We start from the raw sequence: 15,785 nt of genomic DNA, 5'->3' as shown, positions 1-15,785 counted from the left end.
TTGAGTGCTGTTCTTCGTTCCGAATCATGCGGAGAAGGGCTTTAGAGAACTACGACTCCCATGAAAGCATCGGGGTTGGGTGAGCGAGCCTATCCAAAGTGAGGGAGAGGCTCTAAGCTGGGTCCTATAAATCAGTCACCTTTCTTCGTTCCATCCGGGGCCTGAAGTGACTAATTCGAGCGCAAGCAACAATTGCAAACCCATTAAAAAGGTGAGCGTTCCTGCAACGGTGCTGGTTTCCCGCTCTTTCCGTGATCGTTATAAAAAAGATTGGTGAGCTGGGTTTATTTTCTTCATGCTGGAACGTAGATGTGCAAGCTACACTTCTTGTATTTAAAAAAAGGGGGAAATGGGGGAAACAATAATTGCACAAACACACTCTCACTTTGGGTTTGTATAAAAGGACCAGGGATAAATTACCTATATTTTCTCCCGCTGAACTTTCTTTTAAAACGGTTTTATTAGTTGGGATAAATTAATGATTTCTAATTTTTCCACGTGATTCTTAAACATGGAGGTTACAGAGTTACAAGGCTATTAAAAAGAGAGAGACTTCATTTTTATTTATTTTTTTTGCTTTTAATAGAGGAAACAGCAAGTGGAGAGTAGAGAGAGGTATCAAAGCCTGCATTCTTCCAATCGGTTTGTTTTACAAATGCACACCAATTTAAACAAAACCAAAAAAGAGAAAGAGCCCTATCCACTTTCCAGAATTGCCTGTCTCACTGAAGTAATGCCAATCCAAAAAAAGCTGTGTTTGTTAAAGATGTGGCAGCTTATAATTTAAAACAAAGCGTGCACATACAAATGCAAAATATATAACTGAAACAAGTAAATGAAGATGTATTAGTCGAATTGGATTCTATACAGAATAGATATTTAAGCAGAATTGTGAGTTACTTTTTTTGTTCCACATATAATGAAGTCAGCCCATGAACTAATTATAGAATATTGTTGACTTTTAAATGCTATGTTGTCACATTCATGTGGCCAGCCAGGTTGTATTGTATATTGTTGCTGTTTCAATCCATACATTTTCCTTCCTAGTGTTTTTCCACACCAGTGAGAATTGGCTTTTTTTAAAAAAAGAAAGTGTTGATCCATTGGTTGAAAGTGACTGCCTTGATGCCCAAGCCTGACACTGAAGACTAAATATAATGACTGGCCCAAAAGTCACCCAGCAAGGTTTCATACCTATGGCAGAACTAGAACTCAGTCTCTCAGTTCTAGCCCATAAAATTACATATATAATCTAGAGACTGTGTCCATAACTTCTAATATGTGCTCTACATTCCTTACTGGACTAGGAAAACAGGTATGAAAAAAATCTAGTAGCAAGAATATATACTCACTATAAAAAATTGGATGATTTTTTTACTGAGAGATTTTTCTCATTTGAGCATTTAGTTTCTTTAAAAGAACTATTCAAATCCCATAAAATAGGCTCAATCTAATTTTTTTCATATCAAATACAAGTAGTTCTCAACTTACAACCACAATTGAGCCCGAAATTTCTGGGATATTTGTTAAGTGAGTTTTGCCCCATTTTACAACCTTTCTTGCCACAGTTGTTAAGTGAATCACTGCAGTTGATAAGTTAGTAACCCAGTTGTAAAGTGAATCTTACTTCCCCATTGAGTTTGCTTGTCAGAAGGTTGCAAAAGATGATCGCATGACCTTGGGATACAGCAACGGTCATAACTATGAACCGGTTGCCAAGCATCTGAATTTTGACCACATGATCATGAGGATGCTACAGGTTGTAACTGTGAAGCTTGTAACTGTGAAAAATGCTCATAAGTCACATTTTTCGGTGGTGTTGGTAAATTTAAACGGTCATAAATGAACTGTTGTAAATTGAGGACTACCTGTAATATAATATGTGGGCAATGGATATGGAGATGAAAATGTCAGTTGGGATAGTACTCAGTTCAACAGTTTCCAGAAAATCTACATCTCTGTGGTCAGTAGTGTATAAGAAAAGGCAATATTTAAAAATGTCATTAGCAAGCTGTATAAGGACTCTTTCATTCCTATCTGTAGGACAATTTTTAGAAGAACAACAAAGAATGTACTTCATGGACTTTTTACTGGATAAAATCATTCTTATGATCTATTAAAGGAAATGTAAATTGCACTAAAATCCTTACAGTGTAGTGTCATTTACTGGACATTTAGTCCTCACTTGATGGTACAAATTCAGTGCTACTTACTCCACAGGGCATCTTTTTATAGATACCTGTGGGAAATATAAGATAATACTGGCAGAGTTTATCACCTATCATTTTATTTTATAGATGGGAGAGCAAAATATTAGATAGTGCCATAACAGCTTATTATGCTATTAGGCTTAAGCAAGTTGGTATTAAATAAATGACTCAGAGTTGCTGGGAGTCGGACAGGATATATATTTAATATGGTCCATATCCACTCAGCTGGATGTTCAAACTGGATTTGGCATTTTTGTCCACCTTCAAGTCCTTCCCAAGGACCTTGATTAGGCAGATGTTTGATGGTGTTAATAGGATTGTTGCAGAATGTAAACTGTTCCAATAAAGCTGCCTTTTGCAGTTGATTGATGGTAAATTTGTCAATGCCAATGGCGTTCAAGTGGTGCTCCAGATGTTTTGGGATGGCACTCAAGGCATCTATGATCTTTGCTTTCTTTTGCCATAGGAGTTCTACTTCAATTTGCAGGTCTTTGTATTGTGTGAGTTTCTCCAATTCTTTATCTTCTATTCTGCTGTCCCCAGGTACTGCAGTGTCCACTGTCCAGATTTTTTTGTGTTTCTTATCAACAACTGTTAAGTCTGGGTTGTTGTGTGGCACATGCTTGACTGTATTCTAAAAACCTAGAGTACTGTAACTTCTTCATTTTCTATTAATTTGATTGCTTTGTGGTTTTTACTAATATTAGTGTAAGCCCATCCTTGTCAAAACAAATCTTCTTGGACTCCAGTAATTGTTGCGTACATAGAACATAGAATAATAGACCTCAGAGGTCTTTTAGTACAACCCCTTGCTCAAGCAGGCAACCCTATATCATTTCAGATAAATGGGAATAGAGTGGAATAGGGATAGGATAGGATAGGATAGGATAGGATAGGATAGGATAGGATAGGATAGGATAGGATAGGATAGGATAGGATGGATTGGATTGGACAGGATTGGATGATTGGATGATTGGATGGGATGGGATGGGATGGGATGGGATGGGATTTGAGGATGGGATGGGATGGGATGGGATTCTTTACCCAGTCTCTTTTTGAAAGCCTTCAGAAGTTCTGGGTGATCCATCACTGAAGCTATTCCATTGGTTAATTGCTCTCACCGTTAGGAAATTTCTCTTTAGTTCTAGGTTGCTTCTCTCCTTGGTTAATTCCCATCCATCGTTTCTTATCTTGCCTTTTGGTGCTTTGAAAAATAATTTGACTCCCTCGTCTTCGTAGGAGCCCCTCAAATATTGGAACAGAGCTATCATGTCTCCCCTAGTCCTTTTCTTTAGAGTAGACACGCCCAATCCCTGTAACTGTTCTTGGTACGTTTTAACCTTCAACCCCCTAGCCCTATATTCTGAAATATGTCCCTGAAATTTGCAGTGCCAATATATCTGAAGCTGGGGGGAAGCAGTCTAAGGTTTTTCGTTTATGATCTTTGGATATAAGGCAGCCAGATGATATATAAGAATTTATTTTTTAAAATGCAGGAAATTAAGATTAAGACAAGATTAAGAAAAGGAAAACATGATTTTGTTAAAGTTGAATCACCCTTCCCATAGCTCACTGATTATAAGAAGATTGCTTCTTTTTTCATCAGAACATTTTCGTCCGTGATATATTCTTAATACACTTCATTTTTCTTAATGACACAACCCATATTCTTGCATCTAAGTGTAACATGCAGAAGCCATAAATGTCTGTGTTTAATTGATAATCTTGTTTTCGGATATTGTTCATTCTGTCCATGTTGCACCAGGCCATTTTAATAAATTTCTAAAGAGCAAATAAAGTTTCAAAATATTGTTTGTGGATGCCTCTGTTTCCCTCTTTGAGAGGTAATTCTGATGCCAAGAGCTTTGAATTTATGAAGAGCAAACAGGTGCTGCAAACTGCTCTGGGGAATTTCCCATTTTCAGCGGTATATAAATCAGAACTGAGTGAATTATTTCCTTCCCATTATGGAACCTGCTTACACAAGAGAGGATTCAGGATGTTTCTGCTCACTTCATCTGTTTGGCTCCCTAGATAGCTATAGGCATTTCGAATCCTGTGATTTATTTTGTTTTAGTTTTGGTTTAATGGACTGGGCAGACTTCTATTATTGTGGTTTGCAGATCATGGCTTGTTGCTCAAGCAAACCAATCAATAGTTTAGTGTGGTGTAGCTCTAATTGTGCTATGTTAAATGGATGAAGATGACAAATGAAGATGTGTGTGTTAAAACGGCTCAGGTGTGACAGATGAACAAAATCCATACTTTCATTCTGTAAATGGTTATTCCAGAAGTAAAATGATAATTTCTACGGAAAGTGGAAATTGAGCATTATTATAACTTTTATACCCTTCTCCTCCTATGACAGCAATTATTATGGCAAAACTCATTTATCAGATTCAGTTTGCATGGAGCACAAATACTGGTAGGAAAAAAGAAAGTGGTGATGGCTTATTTTCTGCAAAGTCTTGGGGGGAAAAATTAAAATGAAAATAGTAGTAAATGGATGTAAGCACTGTAACTGCAAAAGAGCTGAATTTTTCCCTTCCCTCTCAACAGCATTTTTCTGTTAGCTCCTTGGCAGGAACTTCTAAATGGAATTCAGTCAGATTTCTATGCCTGGCATGGAGCCCTACCTCCCAAAGTAGACTACGGGCTAATTTGAGTTAGGCCTTAAGCAAGGCTGTGTTCCAAAACCTTCCCTCCTTATCAAAGGCTTGTAAAGCAATTGTAAATATTAATATAAGAGTGCTTATCTACCCGCCTGAAGGTCCATGGGATCAGATTGAAGTAGTAAGAGTTTCTGTGTCAAATGTTAAGCAAAGCACCAGGTCTGATAGCAAAAAAATCAAAAGGAATCTGTTAGCACCTCTTGTAACTAACACATGTTCTTAAAAGGCATACTTTTTGTGAGGTGTAATACTTCATCAGATAAATAGAGTGGTTTGATTCATATAGACTTTAAATTAGAATGGTGAGAGGGCAGAGAAGGCCATCTTGACAACTCATGAATGCTTAAACCTTTTAATCAACTGTATTGGTTGGAAAAGATCTGCAGTATTGAAATAATTCTGTTTTCTAAGCTTTATTTTGTCTGGTGATTTCTGTCCCCATCTTCTCTTCCAGAAGCTCAAGGTAAGAAGCAGTGTAGTATAGTGGTTAAGGTGTCAAAGTAAGATCAGAAGACCCAGATTCTAGTCCACCCTCAGCCACAGAATTTCACTTGGTAATGTTAGGTATTTCACTAGGTAATGTTGGACTTTCTCAGCCCATTTCAAACTAAGGAAAAAATGGAAAGAAATCTTAAGTGAAAGGTGTGTTATAAAATAATAAGCTAATAATAAGGTGGGTATAGCATTCCTTTGCTGAATTTCCCCTTAACAGTAGATCTAAACTAATCCAGTCAGTTTATATTGCTGAGTGTGGACTTGAACTTGAGTCTCCTGGATCCTAAATCCAGTATCTTTAGTCTTACAGCTCTCTTTATTCTAAAGTAGCTATTACTCATGTCTTCTGCGCTTAAATTTATTGGCTTACGGATTTGTGAGAGTTTCTGCTGAACAAGAAATATTGTATGTGATGAGAGAGTTTTAATTGTCCAATTGTGAAGAGAAAAAACGAAGGTTAGTGGGAGATAATGATAACAATTTTATGTATGTTTTCATGTTAGCATTTTAAAGCAATTTTATTTCAAAATCTGTATGATTTTTTTAGCAACTTAAATATTTCTAACATAACACAGATGTTATGTATGATGATGTGATTTTGTTGAAGAAAATTAACTTATGAAATCTCATTTTTTCCTCAACAGAGATCATGGCCATGAAGGAAGTTTCTAGCAACAAATGCTTTGGAGGTTTTCAGAAAGTGTTTGAACATGACAGGTTAATATGCTATTTATTTAAATAATTTTATACTGACTTCTTGTTGGCAAACTGATCACAATGTACATAGACAGACAGACAGATAAAAGGACTTAAACACTGCAGTTGTAAAAGTAGCAATGAAAACATTTGAATAGAAAGACCTGGGATAATAAGAATATGCTTCTTTCAAAATGAAGAGAAGAAGCTAATTTCCCTTGTAAACTGAATTCATCAAAAGGAGAGCACTAACATTATATTTATTTGATTTTCTCCATGACAACCTGTCCATAACCTGTTCTTTTAAGTCTCCCAATGTTGGACTCTTCTTCACTGAATTTATCCACCTTGCTGCTGGTTGTCTTCCTCTTCTCTTCTTTACATAATAGGATAGCTGAGCCTGGTCATTTTGTGCCTTGAGTGGGAATTCTGGGTTAATTTGTTCAAGGATCCATCAGTTTGCTTTCTTGGCTGTCCACAGTATTCTTAAGAATCTTCTCTAATAGCAAAGTTCAAAGTGGTCAATACTCTTCTTGTCCTGCTTCTTTAAGGTCCAGCATTGTATAAATCCAGATTAATTTAAGTTGCATCTAAATTCCACTGAAATCTGTAGATCGTAAACTTTTATAACACCAAAGTTCAACTACACTTGAGATTCTATGTACATTTGTCTTGGAAGAAATTGCATTGTGTATAACAGAGATTTATAAAAAAAAACTTGCATAAAAGAATGCTGCTAGCCTGAATAGTCTGTTTATAATTAATCTGGGCAAATTTTCTTTTCAAAATGACAGCCAAAATACTGTTTTTTTAAATGTATTGGGATTAGAGCTTCTAAAATAGAGAGCAGCCTTCTGTAGAAAAAAGAAACCTGGAGTTACCATCTTGACATTTTGGTGGGTCCTGATTAGAGGGAGCTATGTGATTTAGCAAAGATTTCTGTGAATGGAAGGGAGCAGAGAAAGTAATGTTTATCAAATCACCATTTCTTCAACTACTCACTGTTCCAAATGGTCTCTTTGGAACAGATTTGGAACAGAAAGTACAGCGGGGGAGGGGGGTCAGCAAAAACGCCTCCCTCCCCCCATAAAAAAATTGGAAACATTCACTGCTTCAAGATTCTTTTGTTAATAGAAGTTGCATTCCAAAAGCATTAAGTTTTTTTCTTTTAACCAAGTATCTTCGTAGCTCTTTTCCTAATAGCTTAATTCTGTCCTTTAAACCCAAGTTCCGCTAGAAATGTGCTTGTCATCTTTCCAATAATATGTTGGCAGTTGTGATATTAAAGGAATAGTTAAATATTATTGTGTTTGTTAATGATATTAATTTATCATTTTTAATCCATCTTTATTTTTTTTATAAATAACTTAAGGGGCTAAATATACCTAACACTCCTTTTTCCCCTTATTTTCCCCAGAATGACAAGTCTGTGAGGTGGGTTGAGCTAAGAGAGAGGGATTGGCCCAAGGACACCTAGTTGATTTTCATGCCTAAAACAGGATTAGAATTTAAAATCTTTTGCTTTCTAGACTGATGCCTTAACCCTCACGCACCAAACTGACTCTCTATTAGCAGTTTTATTTTCATACTGCATCATTGGGTTATTAGGCTTTTTGGTGCAAAATGCAATATTCAAAATGTTGGTTAGTTTGAAAAGATACAACATTATTTCTGATTAGGTGTTCCTGCTCTGTTTCCTTCAGTCTTTGTGCTGGAGTGCATCCCATTCCTTTTACATGTGTCAGTAATTTAGTTACTTTCTGTCACGTTAGCTGTATAGTCATTCCTACCAAGAATAATACATTAAATGATAAAAACATCTCATTCAACAATAAATTTTTACAAGCTCTAATTTAAATAGATTATTTTGGTTTAGATTAGATTAGATTAGATTAGATTAGATTAGATTAGATTAGATTATTTAGTGCAGCCGTGTCAAACCCGCAGCCCATGGGCTGTATGCAGTTTGGATAGCTAGTAATGCTGCCCCACAAGATACAATAAAAATATTAAAAATAAAGGAAGTTTGTTATTTATATGCATTAACTATATGATATATTTTATATGTGGCCCAAGACAATTCCTCTTCATTCAATGCAGCACAGGCAAGCCAAAAGGTTGGACACCCATGATTTAGTGGTTTATTATATATTAATCAGCCCCCAAAGCCAGAGTTCTCTGAGCAAGTTGCAAAACTGCTGAAGCAGTAATAAACAGTCAAGTAAAAACATTAGAGTTTTAAAAAATGTTCTGTCTTAACTGCGGTATTGTTCTTAACAGTGTGGAGCTGAAATGTAAAATGAAGTTTGGGATTTATTTACCGCCGAAGGCAGTAACTGAGAAATGTCCTGTGTTGTACTGGCTGTCAGGTGAATATTTCAAAATTATTTCTGAAAGGTGTATTTATGATGGTTAACATTCAGTTGTTTAGTTAGTGCAACTAAGTCAGGTCTTTAAAGCAGAGTAGCATGGGTCCTTAGGTTACAAATCTTTGTGTGCCTTTTGTATGTGAATCAGTATTGAAGAAGACAGGTTTTCTGTATTGTCAGTTGAGCCTTATTAAGTATTAGGCAGAATTTGACATCTTTCTAATCCTCTGGCTTGTTGAAATAGCAATAGCACTTAGACTTATATACCGTTTCACAGTGCCTTACAGCCCTCTCTAAGCGGTTTACAGAGTCAGCATATTGCCCCCAACAATTTGGGTTCTCATTTTACCAACTTTGGACAAATGGAAATACTGCATTCTAACCACTGTGCCACCACGGCTCAATAGATGTTTATATCTAGGAGAGATAGAGATAGAGACACAGAGAGACAGTGAGGTAGAAATAGAGAGAAAGAGAGATAGAAATAGAAATAGAGAGAAGAGGGGGAGAGGGAGGGGGAGAGAGAGAGAGAAAGAAAGGAAGGAAGGAAGGAAGGGAGAAAGAAAGAGAGAGAGAAAAAAAGGAGAGAGAGAAATGAAAGGCATCACTGCTCAAGAGATGCCTTTCCAGCTTTATCTTCCTATTGATCTGTCACATGCTGAAAAGTTCAGGATCTTCCCTAGATCTCTTAGCAAAATGGAACCATGCATCCTATCTGTTTGTAGTATCAAGAAATTAAAGAAAGGCACTTGATTTCACTATTGACCTTCTCTTGCTTCTGCATTGAATGCTACTTCCCAATCTAAATCACTGTACACAATTGAGTATTTATTGGACTGTAGTAGTTCTGATTTGGGGGCTTGGGAGGAGCAAAGGGGGTTATCAGTTTTTTATATTCCTTATTTTAGCTTGCATGAGAATCACTGTGGCGGTTCTGGGAGTTTTATAAATTTATCTCTTATTTGCTTATGATGACTTTAAATTGGCCAGAACCTGGTGATTGGAACAGTATATACAGTGTTTCTCAGCCTTGGGAACTTTAAGATGTGTGGACTTCAACTCCCAGAATTCTTAAAGTTCCCGAAGTTGAGGAACACTGAGTATAAAAATACCTAATTTGATCTGATCGTTGGAGTCTAGAAATCAAATAAGTGATTTATTTTTTTCCCTATGAAGTGAAAATGTGTAGCTTCTATTATTTAGACACAGAGAATACCTTCCTGGTCTGGATTAGTGATAAAGAATGCTTGCTAATATTAAAGTGCTCTTCTCTCTTCTCAGGACTAACATGTACAGAACAAAACTTCATAACCAAAGCTGGTTTCCATCAAGCTGCAGCTGAACATGGCCTTGTTGTAGTCGTTCCAGATACCAGCCCACGTAAGTGGTTTATTAAAGAGCATCAGCTTAATTGGTTTACTCATGGCTTTGATACAGATGCTCTGACTCAAGTAAACTTAAGCCAGGTTGTAAAGTTAGTCCTCAATTTACAACCAACTACTTACCAACTGTTCAGAGTTACAATGGACCTTCCTAGGGGTACTTACAACTTGGTTCCGAAGTTCCAATGACTGCTGTCGTTCGTTCCCCTCCCCCCCATGGTCACATGACCACATACCTGATGTTTGTCACCTGTCCTGCATTTATGGCTGCTTGCAACATTCTGTGATCATGTGGGACATTTTTGCTGAAAACTGGAATTTATTTTCAGTTTTTCAGCAAAACTGGCACCATAGCAAACAATTAGTTTGCTTAAAGACTGCGGCGGTCACTTAACGCTTGCTTCAAAGAAGGTCATAATATTGGGTCAGTCATGTGGGTGACCTGATTTACAACTGGGCAGATTTCATTATGGTTGTAAGGCAAGGACTATCTGCATGTACAAATACGTGTGTAAATAGTACTTACTTTATGTGTTGTAAATCTCATGTTTAGGGTATCTGCCACTACTTTTGAAAATAACTGGTTTAAATTTTCTCAACAGAAAGAGTAGAAATTATTAACTTTCTACCCTGCCTTCCCTGCATTTTGCTCCTGAAATGAGTAGCTTGTCTAGCAAAAAGGGGCTGAACAGCAGATCGCTTCGGGGGATGGGCTTCCTGTGTATAAATGTAGCCAGTTTATCAGTGACTGGATGGCCCTGCTCCATTAAATTTAGCATATTGGGGGGGGGGGGGGAGTTGTCTTTCATCAATATAAATGGTAGATAGATTTTGAAAGAGGTCCTGTAGGCATGGTTGCATTCCTATCTTGATATAATGAATATTTTCCCAGTGGGCTCTTTCTGATTACTAGAAATCCAGTTGTAATAAGTTTTTCCAAGAAGTGGTCTTCTTACTGGGAAAAAAATGTACACCCACATTGAATATCTGTCTTTTCTTACAACATAGAAAGCCAGTTTCAGAACTGACTTTCCGCAGCTCAGCAAAGTTTCTGCAAGGATTTTAGAATTACCAGGTAGATTTTTCTGACTAGCAGTTAGTTTCAGAATATAATATTGCTTTTGAGACAGATATTTTCCCCCTAGCCTTGTGAGTTAGCCCTCGTGAAGACAAAGTATCGGCCTCTATTCTGATACTTTGCTGATTATGGATGTAATGTTGCTTTCCATGGCAGGTGGATGCAATATTCAAGGAGAAGAAGAGAGCTGGGATTTTGGCACTGGAGCCGGTTTTTATGTAGATGCCACAGAAGAATTATGGAAAACAAATTATCGCATGTACTCTTACATAAAAGATGAGGTAATTTGAATTACATTAATCTAAATTAGTGTTTCTTAAAAGTGAGTGATATTGTCCTCTGGAGGACATTTGAATTATTTTGAGTGGCATTGGGTGACTGCTGGGGGGCATTAGTTGACATGAGGCCAAGAGGAGGAGGAGGAGGATTAGGATAATGAAAGCAGAAGATTACACATCACTTATCCATCAAATGCTTATCAAATATTATGTGCAAAACTGTAAATGTGTACTTTGATTATTATAAATACAGTAGAACCTCTGGTCATGAACGCTTCTGACCACAACCAAATCGGGTTCTAACCAAAAAATTCACATACATTTTTTTCGCAGCCGATTTCACCTTCCACATCATTTTTTTTTTGCAAGTGCCAAATTTCCAAAATTAGGTTCAGGTCATGACCAAATCAAGTTTGCGACCAAGGTTATGGAACGAATGGCCAGAGGTTCTCCTGTATATCAAACTTTAGATGCTTAAAATAGCATCACGCTTTGGACTGTTTTGACTGCATGCTGTGAAGCATACGATTGTGCTGGATATTAATGCAACAATATGATTCACATGAGCTGCACACTTGGTTACACATTGAATATTAAATTATTACTATGATGACTTGTAACCTTATGACTTAACCTATGTATTTGTAATTGTTAGCAAAGAAATAACTCTGCAATAAATGTTTTTTTTTTAAATAATTGCACATCATGCCCACAGGACAGTGGGTGTTATGAAGAACTTGAAACAAGTAAAGGGATAGTGACACCCCCCAAAGTTTGAGAAACAATGATATCAATGAAGAAAAAGGGGAGGGGGAGAGAGAGAGAGATCTACCATTACCATAATATAATTACAGACTGTAGTATTAAGTAAAGATGTGCTACTTCAATTTTCTCTCATCTATCGCAGTCTGATCTTAGACCAGTGTGACTTTTTGTTTACTTCAATGAAAGAAATACAACATATGTTTCATTGAGGATGAAAGGAGTTGCTATGCTTCTTGAATACTCCCTTAATATATTAAGGGCTTCAAAACTACATCCATGATAAATTTACTAATGATGTATTCATCTGTATCTTTAAAAAAAAGAGCCTTGTATGCTGTAAACCTGCCAGTTTTAGACACAGTGATTGACAAAGTAAAGAACCATTTATCTTTATGTAGATGAGAATAAATATGTGTTTTCATCTCATGCAGGAGAAAATGTAAGTATGCTGACTTTCTTCTTTGTCTTTGTCTGTTAGTTACCCAATCTGATCAATGCCAATTTCCCAGTTGATTCTGGAAGGACGTCAATTTCAGGCCATTCCATGGGAGGCCATGGGGCTCTCATCTTGGCCCTAAAGAATCCTGGAAAATATAAAGTAAGATTCAAACTACTTAACATGTCAAATTAAATCAAGGAATAATTGATACGTCTGGTTGGTCTGATACCTGATGGGGGAAGGGTTGTTTTGTTTTTACTCTGGTTTTTACTGGATATTTAACCTCCCTGTGTGCAATAAGCAGCAATGTGGTTAAATAAATACATACATACATACATACATACATACATACATACATACATACATACATACATATATTCATACATACAATAATCACGACAGGATGAAATGTTGGGAAAATAAAACAGTGGGAAAATAAACAGCTATGCTCTGGAACTAATGGCAACTTCATAAATGTTTATTTGAAGAAAAATAATTTCACATTGTAGTGCAAGAAATTTGAATCATTAATCACCAATATTTAAACAGTCTGTTTCAGCATTTGCTCCAATCTGCAACCCAATACAGTGTCCATGGGGGGAAAAGGCTTTTAGTGGATATCTAGGATCGAACACAACGAATTGGGAAGTATGTACTGAAAATGTCATCACATATATAATATAGAATAAGTTGCAATTGTTTTAAAAATATCAATAAACTGTTTCTACCATTTCAAAACTAACCCTGCAGAGTCCAGTTGTGATTCCACCAGCAGACAAAGGTATGCAAATCAGCTTTCAGAATTCAAGAACACTTGTATTAGTTTTGTTAATGGATAAAGCATTTTTAGTTCAGATCATTTCAAATCTGAAACTTCCATTCTGAGTTGCAATCAGTTCCCCATCCAGAATTGACTGCTTTGATCATTTGGATGTGTTTTGCGTCCAAAGCAATTCTGTTTCATTTTAGAAATGCTCTTCTTTTTCAGGTACAAGTATTTCCAATTTTGATATAGTTGGAAATAGTTTGTTTGGGAGACAATAGAGGTGTTTTCAGTTTGAAAATATTTGTACACCTGTAGATTTTATTGTTTCTTATTCATCTATTTTTGACTGAGTTATTAATGTTGTAATTATAACTATTGTTTTATAGCTAGCAATTTACAATCTGGATATTGATTTTAAAGCAGCTACTGTCAGAAAAAGATAGATAATCCTTATTTGTTGACACCAGGGAGATGTGAGGTTGGAATACTACATCCGCCTGTTTAATAATTCTGAGAGATGAATGCCAGGTTGAAAGTATTTCATTCTTCCAGCTGATAGTGGTTGCAAATGAGCTTGTTCCATTCTTGGGACTTCTAAAACAGAAGAGAATTCAAATTATATGTATTACATTGTAGCTAAACGATGCCAAGTGGTTATAAGTCTGTTGCATGAAATTGCCTTTTGTCTGCAGTCTCCCTGTCTTTCTCCCCTTTTTATCTGGCCAGGCTGATGCTATTGTTAGAAGCAAATGCATTTTTTTTCTTATAGGCCTATGATGCCACACACATTGCAAAATCTTACCAAGGCTCTCCTCTGGATATCCTAATAGACCAAGGCAAAGATGATCAGTTCCTTACAGCAGGACAGTTACTACCTGATAATTTCATTGCTGCTTGCACAGAACGGAAAATCCCAGTAGTTTTTAGGTTGCAACAGGTAATGCTCGAAAACTGATTTGTTTGCATCTAGTGCTTAAACCTTATTTGGAAAGGGACAGATAAGTCATTATTTAATTAAATTAATTTTTAAATGACTATATCAGTTCCTAGGACCTAGGATCTGAAAAGCTAGGTGTTAGAATTGTGTATCATATAGATTTTTCCATCTTACTAAATGTTGAGCTAAAGCATCTAGGAATGTTAGTGGTTAATCAGATTTTTTTTCTGGGCTTTGCTCCTACCCTGGCAAATTCTAGCTTGCTAAGCATCATTTTTTTTCTTCAGCCCATTCATTACCAGTAAAATGAATTGCTTTTCCATAAGAAGGAACTCTTTGTTCTGGTTTGTTGCTCCCAAATCAATTAGAAATCATTAAAAAATGTGTGTACTTGGATGATGATTTCTGTGTCTTCCGTGAATTGAATATCATTTCAAGTAAAACCTTTTAGAAGGGAGGAGAAAAGTAGGAGAAAAATAATTACATGTCAGGCACTCGGCTAATTCATAGAAAATCTTTCAGAAGTCCAGTTGCAGTGCAATGTTCAAGGACAGCCATGCCTGATTAGGGTTAGGATTGACACTGCTTTCAGTAATGGCTTTAAAGATTTAAGATGTAATTTTCTGGGTTTGTGATATCAAGCTGCTATGAGGTTAAATACTGTATACAGAGGAGAAAACTAGGGGCATGGAAGACTTTTCAAATTCAGCAGTTGTTTACAGTTTGAAATGGGTTCTCTAACGTTTTCCAAGGAGTTTTGACTGTTCTGGAACCATTCCAAACTTGGAATGGCTGTTTCGGTTTACAAGTATCTGGAACATTTCCAGAATGACTGGAACAGGATCAGCTCGCTTACAGTAATGCTGAAGAGGTGTTTCAGGTTTGAAACACCGTGCACCCAATTGGACATTCATTACGTTTTAAAAGAAATATTAAACATTTATACTACAATCCTACGCTTTCCGTTGAAGCTTGTTTACAACTGGGTATCTGTTGTATGAGATTAAAGCCTTAAATTCTTGTTCATTTAAGAAACTCACAAGGAGATGATTTACAATCTTACCATGTGCTTGTGATTCAGCTTTCCTTAGTGGTAGAGAATATCTTCTCCTGCCAGAGTGATAGTTGTAAAGTATCTTATATGCATATGCTTTTGACATTGTTGCTTGGTTTTTTTAAACCATCTGGTCTTTTTCTCTCTTTAGGGCTACGATCACAGTTACTACTTTATCGCAACGTTCATTAATGACCATATCAGGCATCATGCCAAATACCTCAATGCTTGACTGAGTCTTGCCATGGGAACGTCTTGACAGTGAAAAATTTTGAAGTGATCAGTGGAAATAAACAGCAAAGGCTCTGCCTGTGATTAGTATTTCTATAAACTGCAATGAAGTCCTGATTTAATGATTCAAAATAAATATTTTTAACATGCCTGTCTAATTTTGAATGAATTAGATCATTACTCTTTCAGATAACCACAAAGCAATAAAGGCTGCAACTGTAATACGGATATATAAATGTACACACTTTCTTTCATGTTTATGTCCCCAGGCATATCTCATGGTTGCATCTTACTACAGTATATGTATTTTTGAATGGAAATGACAAAGTGGAAACACTTCAAAACCAGTGGGTTTTTTTTTTTTTTTACAGTAAAAGGCCATTACTTTCATTTAGTTGCGGAGAGTTGGCAAG

General features: G+C 36.4%; 1 protein-coding gene across 2 annotated transcripts; it reads left to right on the top strand.

Moving 5' to 3' along the window:
- The first annotated feature begins 9 nt into the window (after window positions 1-9).
- ESD (esterase D) lies at window positions 10-15,600 on the top strand. Of its 2 annotated transcripts, none has more exons than XM_034432256.3 (9): window positions 10-211; window positions 6,022-6,094; window positions 8,354-8,442; window positions 9,724-9,822; window positions 11,059-11,183; window positions 12,424-12,543; window positions 12,934-13,032; window positions 13,920-14,087; window positions 15,293-15,600. In XM_034432256.3, exons 2-9 carry the CDS (start codon window positions 6,027-6,029, stop codon window positions 15,371-15,373), a joined length of 849 nt encoding a protein of 282 aa, XP_034288147.2. In that variant the 5' UTR covers window positions 10-211; window positions 6,022-6,026; the 3' UTR covers window positions 15,374-15,600. The 2 variants fall into 2 exon arrangements, with proteins under 2 accessions (XP_034288147.2, XP_034288148.2); XM_034432257.3 differs by having other exon boundaries at window positions 72-273.
- Window positions 15,601-15,785: the final 185 nt, after the last annotated feature.

This window comes from Pantherophis guttatus, chromosome 1, assembly GCF_059756535.1.
Source record: "Pantherophis guttatus breed Tessera chromosome 1, ASM5975653v1, whole genome shotgun sequence".
In the NCBI taxonomy this organism is placed as follows: Eukaryota; Metazoa; Chordata; class Lepidosauria; order Squamata; family Colubridae; genus Pantherophis; species Pantherophis guttatus.
Note: the sequence above shows the minus strand (reverse complement) of the source record. Positions and strands in the feature narration are given on the sequence as shown.